General features: G+C 39.9%; 1 protein-coding gene and 1 long non-coding RNA gene across 4 annotated transcripts in view; one reads left to right on the top strand and one right to left on the bottom strand.

The window, feature by feature from the left end:
* Window positions 1-1890: 1890 nt before the first annotated feature.
* Window positions 1891-13854, bottom strand: LOC116418427. Its single transcript, XR_004228437.1, has 2 exons — window positions 13727-13854; window positions 1891-2117 (listed from the first exon to the last, which is right to left on the bottom strand). It is a non-coding gene; the product is annotated as an uncharacterized LOC116418427 (long non-coding RNA).
* The window catches only part of PRRG4 (proline rich and Gla domain 4), a 22987-nt gene continuing 21331 nt past the window's right edge, over window positions 12892-14547 (top strand). Inside the window, exons 1-2 of one of the 3 annotated variants that reach the window (XM_023185493.1) lie at window positions 12892-12988; window positions 14015-14139. In XM_023185493.1, the coding sequence (XP_023041261.1) occupies window positions 14037-14139 (103 nt within the window). In that variant the 5' untranslated portion in view covers window positions 12892-12988; window positions 14015-14036. Of the gene's footprint in view, window positions 12989-13250; window positions 13685-14014; window positions 14140-14547 lie in introns of those variants that run through there. The other 2 variants (XM_023185494.1, XM_023185495.2) reach the window with 2 other exon arrangements.

Below are 14547 nucleotides of genomic sequence, written 5' to 3'. Positions count from 1 at the left end.
TGGCTATTTTTATTTCTTCTTTTGTGAATCATCTATGTGTTATATCTGTTTTTTAACTGATCTTTTTTCTTGATTTGTTTTAGTACTTTAAAGAGTAAAGATCTCTACCCTTTATCTATCATATATGTTGCAAATATTTTCCCGATTTGTCATTTGCTTTAATAGTGTCTTACCATGTCTGAAAATGTTTACTTTTGATAAGGTCAAATTTATCAATCTCTACATTTATAATTTTTCTTTTGCTTTTGTTATTGGAGAGTTCTTCACTCCAGGAGAAGATATTATCCACACATATTTTCTTCTCGTTCTTTTATAGGGTCATTTTTTCATTTAATTCTTAAAGTCATCTGGAATTTATTTTGAAGTAAGATGTGAGAGTGGCAACAAACTTTTAAAAATGTAGTTTTACAACATTACGCATTACAACAGACTCTATACAAAGAAAATATTCACAATATTAAATGTGTCCAAAAAAATCATTAACAATATGACAGAATTTCCTGACATAAGTATTTAAATGATTCTATAGAGTTCATTTTTAAAAGTCTTGGGCTTTGTGCAAACTTATGTTAACAGTTTTAAAAAGTCCTTTTACTTATTTTACTAATAAACTTCTATATTATTTGGATGTCTTACAAGGGTACAAATAGCACTGCTATTTAAAAATTGCAATTTTCTGTTTTAAAAAGAAAGAAAAAAGTATACCTTTTATTTCCTGAAAAGGTGATACCATATGTCAGAGTCAGATCTTGAATTTCACCTTTTCATGACTGACAGAGAACAAAAGAATCTCTTCATAAGTCATAGGGTATGAATCATAAGTGCAGTTACTGAATGATTAAGTAAATTCAAATGCTAAGGGGGTAAAGTGGAAATCCTATTGGATAGAAACCAGAATCCCCAGTTGCAATGCTCCTCCTGATTCACTTACTAAATTTCCTTGTAACTCAGGAAACCCGAAATGTTTTCTTAATTAACACATCTCTTCTTCAGAGCTCAGCTGTTATTTCAGTGTGCATAAATTCTCAAAGGCCCATTGAAGGGACGGGAATACCAGAGGTAAATGGTTTGGGAATAACACATATGTCATTTTACTGCTAATGAGATTGAAATAGAAATGTATTTTAAGAAACTTAATCTTCCTTTCAATTTCCACAATGTCTGAACAAACTTTCTTTTCTCTTTTTCCATAGTTCAGCTTCTTGAGATGTTAACTGTATACAGAAATGCTCACAAAAAGATGCATACTCCATAAATTGATGTTACTAACATTCATGCAAATACATACAGAATAACATTGATGTAGGTAACCACATGCTTGCTCACAAGAATATGTATTGTCAGGTTTATCTGTAGCATGTTGATGACATGGACTAACAGAATCAGGTAATCAGCACATTTGGGAAGATCATTTATGACTAAAGACTTCTGAGTCCACAGTTGGTAAGGAGCCTTTTGCCTAATGCTATCTAGGCCCTTGGGCTCTGCAATATAAATGTCCTGGAATAGTTTGACCAAAAATGATGAATAGGAGGATGTATTTATTAATTCATTCAGTAAGTATTAATTTAGCATCTGCCAGGTCCTGAGGAAAGCAATTCTGTTGAACCATATGAAATTGCTGATATTTGGCTGTTTTTTTATTTACATAAGTGACAATTTCATATGATTAAACCTAAGAAAATTATAGAAACTTATTAGGGAAAGAAAACAAGAAAACGTTGAGAATCATAAGAAAAAAAATTTTGCAGTAATGACTTAGAAGAAATAAGAGGGAAGGAAAAGAGACAGAAACATAAAATTGTGAAATAGGAAAAGGGGAACATACAAACAAAAATAGAAGAAAATAAGAAAAGCATATAACGATAAAAACTGGTACCATCTTAAGAATTAATTTAATTTTTTCAGTATTTATTGTGTCTATATAAACAATCTCATAGTAGATTCAATACATCCCTCAAAATAAAGAAAAGACATTGTTCTCTTTGAAGATGAAAAACAGGGCTAGGCATGGTGGCTCATGTCTGTAATTCCAGCACTTTGGGAGGCCAAGTTGGGAGGATCAGTTGAAGCCAGGTGTTTGAGGCCAGCCTGTCCAACATGGTGAAACCTTGTCTCTAAAAAAGAAAAAGAAAAAGAAAAAAGAATGAAAGACAGATCAATATTCCCAATATTTTAAGATTCTAAATCTTAAAATATTGAAGATAGGCTGGGCATAGTGGCTCATGCCTGTAATCCTAGCACTTTGGGAGGCCGAGGCGGGTGGATCACCTGAGATCAGGAATTCGAGACCAGCCTGACCAACATGGCAAAATGCCATCTCTACTAAAAATACAACAATTAGCCAGGCATGGTGGTGGGCATTTGTAATCCCAGCTACTTGGGGGGCTAAGGCAGGAGAATCACTTGAACCCAGGAAGTGGAGGTAGCAGTGAGCCAAGATCATGCCATTACATTCCAGCCTTGGCAACAGAGTGAGACTCTGTCTCAAAAATAAATAAATAAATAAATTCTGAAGATAAAGAGAAAATGAAAAAAATTTTGAGGCAGTGGCAGAGCTAAAACAGGGAAATAATAGTAGATATACTACAAGAAAGATATATAAATTCAATACAAACCCAAGAAAAACACAGCAAAATTGGAAAGAAATAAAGTACAAGTTCTGATAACAGAAAAATTCTGCAATAATATCACCTGATAACACAGAAATCAAATCAAATGATCAGAGTACAGAGGCCAATTATGGTAAATCTAAAAAAAAAAAAAAAAAAAAAAAAAAAACCTTTTTAAAACAGAATCTTGCTCTATCACCCAAGCTGGAGTGCAGTGGTGCAATCATAACTCAGTGCAACCCTGATCTCCTGGGCCCAAGTGATCCTCCCACCTCAGCCTCCCTGAAAAAAAAATTTTTTTTTTAGAGTAGTAGTGCATTTATTTTATAATTTTTTTACAAGTGTTAGTAATTATAATAAACAGAAGGTATTTTAAACCATTTTATAACATTTTATGTGTATATTTATTTAAATCTCAAGCAAAGGTTCATCACACAATTTAACAAAATTCTTCTAAATTACACCCACCCCAAATTACAGCAACTTAGAAACTCAAAGGAAAAAGTAAACAAATGAGTAAACAAAATTTGAACATAAATCATACCATGCTCAGGAATATATAGAAGTTTTCAACTTACAAACACTTTAGTCCAAATTGTTGCCTTTGCAATGAGGCAATCCCATTGGAAAACAGTACTCATACTTATTATCTGCTCAGGACAATTATAATTATGGGTGTTGCAAACCATTTAACATATTTTCTTTATTATTATTATACTTTAAGTTCTAGGGTACATGTGCACAACATCCAGGTTTTTTACATATGTATACATCTGCCATGTTGGTGTGCTGCACCCATTAATTCGTCATTTACATTAGGTATATCTCCTAATGCTATCCCTCCCCCCTCTCCCCACCCCACGTCAGGCCCCAGTGCGTGATGTTCCCCATCCTGTGTCCAAGTGTTTTCATTGTTCAATTCCCTCCTATGAGTGAGAACATGAGGTGTTTGGTTTTCTGTCCTTGCGATAGTTTACTCAGAATGATGGTTTCCAGCTTCATTCATGTCCCTACACAGGACATGAACTCATCCTTTTTTTATGACTGCATAGTACTCCATGGTGTATATGTGCCATATTTTCTTAATCCAGTCTATCATTGTCGGACATTTAGGTTGGTTCCAAGTCTTTGCTATTGTGAATAGTGCCACAATAAACACACGTGTGCATGTGTCTTTATAGCAGCATGATTTATAATCCTTTGGGTATATGCCCAGTAATGGGATGGCTGGGTCAAATGGTATTTCTTGTTCTAGATCCTTGAGGAATTGCCACACTGTCTTCCACAATGGTTGAACTAGTTTACAGATCCACCAACAGCGTAAAAGCGTTCCTGTTTTTCCACATCCTCTCCAGTTCCTGCTGTTTCCTGACTTTTTAATGATTGCCATTCTAACTGGTGTGAGGTGGTATCTCATTGTGGTTTTGATTTGCATTTCTCTGATGGCCAGTGATGATGAGCATTTTTTCATGTGTTTGTTGGCTGTATGAATGTCTTCTTTTGAGAAGTGTCCATATCCTTTGCCCACTTTTTGATGGGGTTCTTTGATTTTTTCTTGTAAATTTGTTTAAGTTCTTTGTAGATTCTGGATATTAGCCCTTTGTGAGATGGGTAGATTGTAAAACTTTTCTCCCATTCTGTAGGTTGCCTGTTCACTTTGATGGTAGTTTCTTTTGCTGTGCAGAAGCTCTTCAGTTTAATTAGATCCCATTTGTCAATTTTGGCTTTTGTTGCCATTGTTTTTGATGTTTTAGACATGAAGTCCTTGCCCATGCCTATGTCCTGAATGGTATTGCCTAGGTTTTCTTCTAGGGTTTTTATGGTTTTAGGTCTAACATTTAGGTCTTTAATCCATCTTGAATTAATTTTTGTATAAGGTGTAAGGAAGGGATCTAGTTTCAGCTTTCTACATATGGCTAGCCAGTTTTCCCAGCACCATTTATTAAATAGGGAATCCTTTCCCTATTTCTTGTTTTTGTCAGGTTTGTCAAAGATCAGATGGTTGTAGATGTGTGGTATTATTTCTGAGGGCTCTGTTCTGTTGCATTGGTCTTTATCTCTGTTTTGGTACCAGTACCATGCTGTTTTGGTTACTGTAGCCTTGTAGTATAGTTTGAAGTCAGGCAGCTTGATGCCTCCAGCTTTGTTCTTTTTGCTTAGGATTGTTTTAGCAATGAGGGCTCTTTTTTGGTTCCACGTGAACTTTAAAGTAGTTTTTCCAATTCTGTGAAGAAAGTCATTGGTAGCTTGATGGGGATGGCACTGAATCTATAAATTACCTTGGGCAGTATGACCATTTTCATGAGATTGATTCTTTCTATCCATGAGCATGGAATGTTCTTCCATTTGTTTGTGTCCTCTTTTATTTCGTTGAGCAGTGGTTTGTAGTTCTCCTTGAAGAGGTCCTTCACATCCCTTGTAAGTTAGATTCCTAGGTATTTTGTTCTCTTTGAAGCAATTGTGAATGGGAGTTCACTCGTGATTTGGCTCTTTGTTTGTCTGTTATTGGTGTATAGGAATGCGCACATTGATTTTGTATCCTGAGACTTTGCTGAAGTTGCTTATCAGCTTAAGGAGATTTTGGGCTGAGATGATGGGCTTTTCTAAATATGTAATCATGTCATCTGCAAACAGGGACAATTTAACTTCCTCTTTTCCTAACTGAATACCCTTTATTTCTTTCTCCTGCCTGATTGCCCTGGCCAGAACTTCCAACACTATGTTGAATAGGAGTGGTGAGAGAGGGCATCCCTGTCTTGTGCCAGTTTTCAAAGGGAATGATTCCAGTTTTTGCCCATTCAGTATGATATTGGCTGTGGGTTTGTCATAAATAGCTCTTATTATTTTGAGATACGTCCCATCAATACCTAATTTATTGAGTTTTTAGCATGAAGGGCTGTTGAATTTTGTCGAAGGCATTTTCTGCATCTATTGAGATAATCATGTGGTTTTTGTCTTTGATTCTGTTTATATGATGGTTTACGTTTATTGATTTGCATATGTTGAACCAGCCTTGCATCCCAGGGATGAAGCCCACTTGATCATGGTGGATAAGTTTTTTGATGTGCTGCTGGATTCAGTTTGCCAGTATTTTATTGAGGATTTTTGCACCGATGTTCATCAGAGATATTGGTCTAATATTCTCTTTCTTTGTTGTGTCTCTGCCAGGCTTTGGTATCAGGATGATGTTGGCCTCATAACATGAGTTAGGGAGGATTCTCTCTTTTTCTATTGATTGGAATAGTTTCAGAAGGAATAGTACCAGCTCCTCTTTGTACCTCTGGTAGAATTCGGCTGTGAATCCATCTGGTCTTGGACTTTTTTTGGTTAGTAGGCTATTAATTATTGCCTCAATTTCAGAACCTGTTGTTGGTCTATTCAGGGATTCAGCTTCTTCCTGGTTAGTCTTGGGAGGGTGTATGTGTCCAAGAATGTATCCATTTCTTCTAGATTTTCTAGTTTATTTGCATAGAGGTGTTTATAGTATTCTCTGATGGTAGTTTGTATTTCTGTGGGATCAGTGGTGATATCACCTTTATCATTTTTTATTGTGTTTATTTGGTTCTTCTCTCTTTTCTTCTTTATTAGTCTTACTAGTGGTCTATCAATTTTGTTGATCTTTTTTAAAAAAAACCAGCTCCTGGATTCATTGATTTTTTGAAAGGTGTTTTGTATCTCTATCTCCTTCAGTTCTGCTGTGATCTTAGTTATTTCTTGTCTTCTGCTAGCTTTTGAATGTGTTTGCTCTTGCTTCTCTAGTTCTTTTAATTGTGATGTTATGGTGTCAATTTTAGATCGTTCCTGGTTTCTCTTGTGGGCATTTAGTGCTATAAATTTCCATCTATACACTAGTTTAAATGTGTCCCAGAGATTCTGGTACATTGTATCTTTGTTCTTATTGGTTTCAAAGAACATCTTTAAGGCCGGGCGCGGTGGCTCAAGCCTGTAATCCCAGCACTTTGGGAGGCCGAGACGGGCGGATCGAGAGGTCAGGAGATCGAGACCATCCTGGCTAACACGGTGAAACCCCGTATCTACTAAAAAATACAAAAAGACTAGCCGGGCGATGTGGCGGGCGCCTATAGTCCCAGCTACTTGGGAGGCTGAGGCAGGAGAATGGTGTAAACCCGGAAGGCGGAGCTTGCAGTGAGCTGAGATCCGGCCACTGCACTCCAGCCTGGGTGACAGAGCGAGACTCCGTCTCAAAAAAAAAAAAAAAAAAAGAACATAAAGAACATCTTTATTTCTGCCTTCATTTCGTTATGTACCCAGTAGTCATTCAGGAGCAGGTTGTTCAGTTTCCATGTAGTTGAGCAGTTTTGAGTGAGTTTCTTAATCCTGAGTTCTAGTTTGATTGCACTGTGGTCTGAAAGACAGTTTGTTATAATTTTCTGTTCTTTTACATTTGCTGAGGAGTGCTTTACTTCCAACTATGTGGTCAATTTTGAAATAAGTGTGATGCAATGCTGAGAAAAATGTATATTCTGTTGATTTGAGGTGGAGAGTTCTGTAGACGTCTATTAGGTCCACTTTGTGCAGAGTTGAGTTCAATTCCTGGATATCCTTGTTAACTTTCTGACTCGTTGATCTGTCTAATGTTGACAGTGGGGTGTTAAAGTCTCCCATTATTATTGTGTGGGAGTCTAAGTCTCTTTGTAGGTCTCTAAGGACCTGCTTTATGAATCTGGGTGCTCCTGTATTGGGTGCATATATATTTAGGATAGTTAGCTCTTCTTGTTGAATCTGAAAATTTTGTTTGTTTTTGTTTTGCTTTGTTTTGTTTTGAGACAGTCCTACTCTGTTGCCCAGACTAGAGTGCAGTGGTGCAATCTCAGCTCACTGCAACCTCCACCTCCCAGGTTCACATGATTCTCCTGCCTCAGCCTCCAGAGTAGCTGGGATTACAGGCATGCATTACCATGCCCAGCTAAATTTTGTATTTTTAGTGAAGACGGGGTTTCACCATTTTGACCAGTCTGGTCTCGAACTCCTGACCTCAAGTGATCCGCCTGCTTCAGATTCCTAAAGTGTTAGGATTGCAGGCGTGAACCACTGCGCCTGGCCCCTAAAAATGTTTTCCTATGTCTTTTGTCACATAGAGATTTCCCATCAACTTCCCATTTTATATAATTGTGAGTGAACCATTTATAAAATATATAATTTGTGTTTAAGACAAATTCTAAAATTTTTATTTGTATATGATTGATTTCCTTTTATATAATATACAAATTATATAAAAGCAAGTAATTCAAGACCATCCAGAGTGAGAAAGAATAATTAGAACATTACTTAAATAGAATTTTAGAACAGGAAGGAATCTTAGAGTTCATGCAGACCAAACTCCCAATGTCTCAGAAGAGGCAGACAGAATTCAGAGAAGTGACTTGTTCAAAGTCATCTAGCTAGAGAGAAGCAGACTTAGGATTAGGACTTATTTATTGTTTCATTCACTTAACAATCAGGAAGTCCTGCTACATGCCAGCCAAGTGAGGTACTAAGCAGCAAAAATACAAACATGGGTAAATTTTGCTCCTTGGCTCTCAAGGGACTGTCAGAATTAAAATGACGAGGGTGGGTAAGGAACATCCATAAACTTTACTAAAGCCATTAGTAAGAATCAGTAAAAGAAACCATGCTTTAAAATCCACATTTTATACTTCAAAATTCAGTTAAGCCTGGTGCCGTGGCTCATGCCTGTAATCCCAGCACTTTGGGAGGTCAAGGCAGGAAGATCATTTGAACCCAGGAATTCCAGACCAGCCTGAGCAACATGGCAAAACCCCTGTCTCTACAAACAATACAAAAATTAGCCAGGTATGATGGCATATGCCTGAGGTCCCAGCTACTCTGAAGGCTGAGGCAGGAGGATCGTTTGAGCCCAGGAGGTTAAGGCTGCAGTGAGCCATGAAACTGCCACTACACTCCAGCCTCGGCGATAGAGTGAGACCCTGTCTCCAAAAAAGCAAAACAAGACAAAACTCTCAGTTCACACTTCATTTGAGAGTGTCAAGCCAGGGCAGTACATAAAATAATAAAGGAGAATCCTTCACCAAAGGAGGATACACAGATCCTGGTTGGTATATTTCCTAATAGAACTTCCATGTAATGTGTGTCTCTCAGTCAGTACCAACATCATTAACACTTCATTATTGTCTTTCTCTGATGCAGATTTTTTTTTTTTTTTCTGAGATGGAGTTTCGTTCTTGTTGCATAGGCTGGAGTGCAATGGCGCCATCTCGGCTCACCACAACCTTCACCTTCCAGGTTCAAGCAATTCTCCTGCCTCAGTCTCCCAAGTAGCTGGGATTATAGGCATGCGCCACCACGCCCAGCTAATTTTGTATTTTTAGTAGAGATGGAGTTTCTCCATGTTGGCCAGGTTGGTCTCGAACTCCCGACCTCAGGTGATCCGCCTTCCTCGGCCTCCAAAAGTGCTGGGATTACAGGAGTGAGCTACCACGCTCAGCCTCTGATGCAGAATTAACCAATGATTCTTAAACACTGTCAATTGCATAGGTAGAAATGCATAATTTGTTTAAACTCGTTTTTCACATGTTGTGTTTGGAAAGTACGGTTTTGCAATTGATGCCAAATAATCTTTGCTTAGAATATCATGATTACCTGAATATGAGTTTACAAAAAAATAGGCCAAAAATTGTGTGGCACACAGAAAGTAAGACTATGATGAGAAAATAAGGCTGATAAGTGTATAATAGGTGTAAAAATGTCAACATCAGTACAGAGTGACAGTTCTGGGGCCAGCCATGACACAAGTCCCTGTCATAGGTCCCTGGGGGCAGCTCCAGTGCACTCAAAGAGCTATGAAGATTACTATATTTTCAGCATGACACGTAGGCCTTATTACTACTCACAGTGTGACATGAAATCAGATGATCCCTCACAGTGTTCTTTTATTTAATTTTTTTCATTATTAACAATCATTGTTCTTAAATGGTAGAATTAAATAAAAGTTCTGTTCAAAAGTGTCCTTAAAGGGCTTTAAGCAAATGTTTAAAATAAAATTCTTAACCCCTTTACCGATTTGTTGAATCTGAGAATATCTGCATATAGATATATAATCAACCTGGAACAGTAGGAGTCTTTCATTTCTCACTTACTGAGTATACTGAGATAAACTAAAACAGCAAACAATTGATGTTGAAATGTCAAGGCTAAAATGTCACGGAAACAGCAAGTTCAATAAAGTTGCATCTCCTGAAGAGGCTAATGATAGTCATCGATGTGTCTTTAAGGATGTGGATGTGACTTTACTTACAGAGCTTCATGGCTGCAACCTTAACATCTCCTGTCACAGTCCTTGAGTCCACCCTCATGCCCACACAGTAAAGTGAGTTTTCATTTCATTCTTGAATTCACACAGGTAAGTGGGTGGGTATGTGCTCAAATTCAGAGATGCATTATCACATTAATCCAAGTCCATTAATCTCATTGCTCTGATTTTGTTCTTATTTCCTCTGAAACTAAATAAGTCTTTACCTACTGCCCTTTATCGCTTGATAACAACTCAAAAAAAAAAAAAAGGCACTGGAGTCAAGAACCAGGCTACTACTTGGCCGATGACTATTCATTTACTTCATGCTTCAGTATCCCTCTTTGTAAAATGAGAATTATAATATCTAGCCCAACTCCACAGATAACCAGAATAAGAAAAACACTATCTGTGAGAACACTTAAAATGCTTTGGAAGAAATGCATAAGAATATTATATTATTATTATTATTATTATTATTATTATTATTATTATTATCATCATCATTGAGATGGAGTTTCGTTCTTGCTGCCCAGGCTGGAGTGCAGTGGCGCGATCTTGGCTCACTGCAACCTCTGCCTCCCAGGTTCAAGCGATTCTCCTGCCTCAGCCTCCCGAGTAGCTGGAATTACAGGTGCCCACCACCATGCCCGGCTAATTTTTTTATATTTTTAGTAGAGACAGGGTTTCACTATGTTGGCCAGGCTGGTCTCGAACTCCTGACCTCATGATCTGCCCGCCTAGGCCTCCCAAAGTTCTGGGGTTACAGGTGTGAGCCACTGTGCCTGACCAAGAATATTATAACTTTAAATAGCAGATGGCACAAAATAAAATGAATACAGCAAGGAAATAATAGAAGAAATCAGCCATCTTGGGCACTATTGTTACTGGTTTTTCTCATTTCTCTCTTTGCCATCTAACCTCAAAATATCTTGCAGCTCCGTAGTGACTGAAGTCTGTGTGCATGCTGCCAAATGCTGTAACATTCTCTGGGACTCAATGTTACAGGGAAACACACAGGGATGTAATTCACTACTGAGAAACAGACTTTCATTTTTCTGTGTGCCTCCCTCTCTGTCTATAAACTCTGATGTTTGATGTAAGCACAAGGCCTCATTTGTTTTGGTCCAAATATCCAGATATGTGGGCGGACTCATTTTACCAAGGAATGTCATCAAAGTTCACAAATGCTGATTCCATAGCATGAGGCATTTGACCATTGGCCTCTCCCCAAAGTAGTGGGAAATGAAGCACTTTTCTTATCTGAAAATAAAGTGCTTTGGCTCCACTGAAATGCATTCAGCATGAACAACGTAGAAAGCACTCCCCTGGGTACTATGGAGGATGCAAAAATGAGTAAGTCAGTTCTTACACTAGATGAGAATTTTACAGGCCCACATTCTCAGACACAGGTCTCAGCCAGATTAAGTTCTCCTCCATAACAGATGCTGTGGTGTCCATCTCCCCACCAGGAGGTCTCAGTGCTGTAGCTTGACTCAGTGAATAAACAGGAAAATGGGTGTTCTAGTGAAAATGTTTCCTATTCTTGTGTTCAACCACAATAAACCATGTCTGGCCTCTTCATAGTCTGATCTCAATTGCTTGAATAAGAGGGAGGGAAGAATCCATCATAGAAATAGTTTAGACCACGAGGCAGACAAATGGAAAGTGAAGAGGGAGGGATTGGAAGAAGGAAAAGGAAAAGCACTGCCTAGAAGGAATCAGTGAAAACAAAATTTCTGCAGAAAACTTAAGAAGAATTCAGTTGATTATCAATAATCATAATAAAATAGACAATATCCTTTGGGAGGAGAAAAACAGAATTTGGTAAAAATTGAATTAGTCAAAAATTTGAGTCCAGGAACGGTGGTTCATGCCTGTAAACCCAGCACTTTGGGAGGCTGAGGTGGGCGGATCACATGAGGTCAGGAGTTTGAGAACAGCCTGGCCAACATGGTGAAACCCCCTCTCTCCTAAATGTACAAAAAATTAGCCAGGCATGGTGGTAGACACCTGTAATCCCAGCTACTCAGGAGGCTGAGGCAGGAGAACCGCTTGAACCCAGGAGGTGGAGGTTACAGCGAGCTGAGATTGTGCCACTATACTCCAGCCTGGGTGACAGAGCAAGACTCTGTCTCAAGAAAAAAAAAAAAAAAAAGAAGAAGGAGGAAAAATGTTTCCCTTGGCCCCCATCAAGTGCCAGGTCACTTTGACCAAAGCATAAATAGTGTTTCAAAGAATTGTTAAGCATGTTCTTTGGATAAAGAAGGTTGTGACCATCACCTGGCATAGGTCCTCTGTCCACCTGCTGCATTCATTACTTGATGCAGCAGTTCTTGAAGTCTTTAATCAAGACCTTTTTACACTCTTTTACATTATCAAGGACCCCAAAGAGCCTTCACTTATGTGAATTGCATTTAATGATATTTATTATCTAATATTAAAACTGAGAAATTTTCAAAATATTATTTGAAATCAAGACAACATAGCATACTTTTTGTTATGTTTATGCATAGACTCAAGGAAAAGATCAAGATTTCAAGATAATTATTTGAGAAAAATGAGGTTATAGCTATCCTAGTAGATATGAACAAAGAGAACTAATCAAAGTGCAAAAGCAGTAGCCAAGAGAGTTGGTGGACACCTGTAGTTCCAGCTACTCTGGAGGATGGGACAGGAGGATCTCTTGAGCCCAGGAGTTTAAGGAATCAGCCGGAGCAACAAAGTGAGACTCCCTACTCTGAAAAAGAAAAAAATTAAGTTCAGAAGTACTGAGAATGAATTTTATTAATCTATATAAATCTACATAAATATCTATAAAATGTACGTACTGATACATTAAACATGCTGCTATGGAAAATACTAGAAAATACAAGCACGCGCACTCAGGTATTCTATTAGGAGACAGAGTGATGACGTTATTACACGTCAAATAGCCTCTGGAAATTTCCACTGTACACTCTTGAGAGAATGAAAGTGAAAATGGCAAATCATGTATTGTTACTAAGATGGAAATAGTTTTGCCCTTAGAGACCCCTGGAAAAGATCTTGGAGACATCCCAGACCTGGCAGACCACCATTGGAGAACCAATGTAATCAATTACTTGTAAGTCCATTACCATTTCTTATCACGCATAAAGGGTATTTTGTCTGATGAATATCTTGTCCTCGTCCCCGGACCACCCTTTTGAGAACAGTTGACCTAAGGTAACCACAGGACTCCTGGCCCAGTGGGACCCAAAGCGAAAAGCCCTGGACTCGCCGAAGGCGCTCTGCTTGGGACTGAGAACCGAAACGCTCCCTGAATTAGGAGCATTGAGAACGCCCAATGCAGACACAAATCGAAAAGCAGCCACCCGTGCCGCCAAGGCGGGGCCAGAACTGGCGGCAGGAGGCTGGCCCGCCTGGGGCTGGGGCAGAAGTTGGGGCGGCTGAGAGCGCAGCGTGGGCTCCGGGGAGACTCCGGCCCACTGTCCGCCCGCTCGCCGCAGGTAGGCCCGGCCCCCGGGAGGTGGGGCGCGGCCAGGTGTCCCCAGGTAGCCGCCTCCTCCGTTCCTCCGTCGGCTGCCTCCCCGGACCGAGGCAGGACCTCGCGCCGCGCTTGTTCCCCGGGCGCCCCTTTGCGGACCCCAGGCGCTTCCCGGGTTTGAGCGCGGAGGCCACCCAGACCCTGCGGAGAGCGAGGCCCGGAGCGTCGCCGAGATTTGAGGGCGCCGGAAACCGAGGGCCTGGCGGCCGAAGGAACCGCCCCAAGACGAGCCTCTGGCCCGGGGGCTGCTGGAACATGTGCAGGGGGACACAGGTGCGAGGCTTGGCGGCGGGACCTCGGCGGAGTAGGGGTTACCTGGAGGGGGCCACCTCGGCGGACTGGGTTGGATTCCAACACATAGTCGAGGGTTGCCCGCGGAGACAGGTGCCCCATCAGCCCTCGGCAGGGTCCCGGGACGCGGCGTTTGTCCCAGGCGCTCTCGGGGGCTGCTTTCTGGGCATGCGTTGGGTCCCGGCGACCGAAACCGCGCGCCGGCGCTCTTGTGCCTAGGTTTTGAGTACAACAGGTTGGTGATTCAGTTCGACAGAAACTCAAAGTGCTGAGCTAGGGGCCTTTTTTAAATGTGTTTTTTGTTTGTTTTAGTTTGTTTGACAGTTGCCAGACTATGTTTACATTTCTGGTTCTACTCAGCCAACTGCCCACAGCTACCCTGGGGTTTCCTCATTGCACAAGAGGTCCAAAGGCTTCTAAGCATGCGGGAGAAGAAGGTAAGCACGAAAACGTCCCTGGAACCCGGAGCCGCGTAGCACAGATCTCAGTGAGAAAGTGTAGTATTTGAAATTACATACCCCCATTAATCATAGAAATACTAAAATATCCTTTAGTTTAATTTGTGGTATATTTGGCAAAGTTGTGGTTTTTTATGTTCTTTAACTGCAATTTGTAGGACTTGATTTCTGTGAGTTTCCTTTAATAAGTATATATGTAAGACCTCGTTTGTGGTTAATTGAATGGAAAACCTATTTCAGCTTCTGAAAATCAGTCAGTGATGTTTCTCTAGATGAAGCTGTGTGGCGATTATAATGAGCGTAATTACTTGTTCTTCCTGGAAAGGCGAACGGGGTAGTCCAGGATCTAGTCTGGACTTGTTGTGAGACCCTGGGCGAGATAACTTA

Source organism: Piliocolobus tephrosceles, chromosome 13 (genome assembly GCF_002776525.5).
Source record: "Piliocolobus tephrosceles isolate RC106 chromosome 13, ASM277652v3, whole genome shotgun sequence".
Lineage (NCBI taxonomy): Eukaryota > Metazoa > Chordata > Mammalia > Primates > Cercopithecidae > Piliocolobus > Piliocolobus tephrosceles.
The sequence above is the reverse complement of the archived record's forward strand: the minus strand, read 5'-3'. Positions and strand labels throughout refer to the sequence as shown.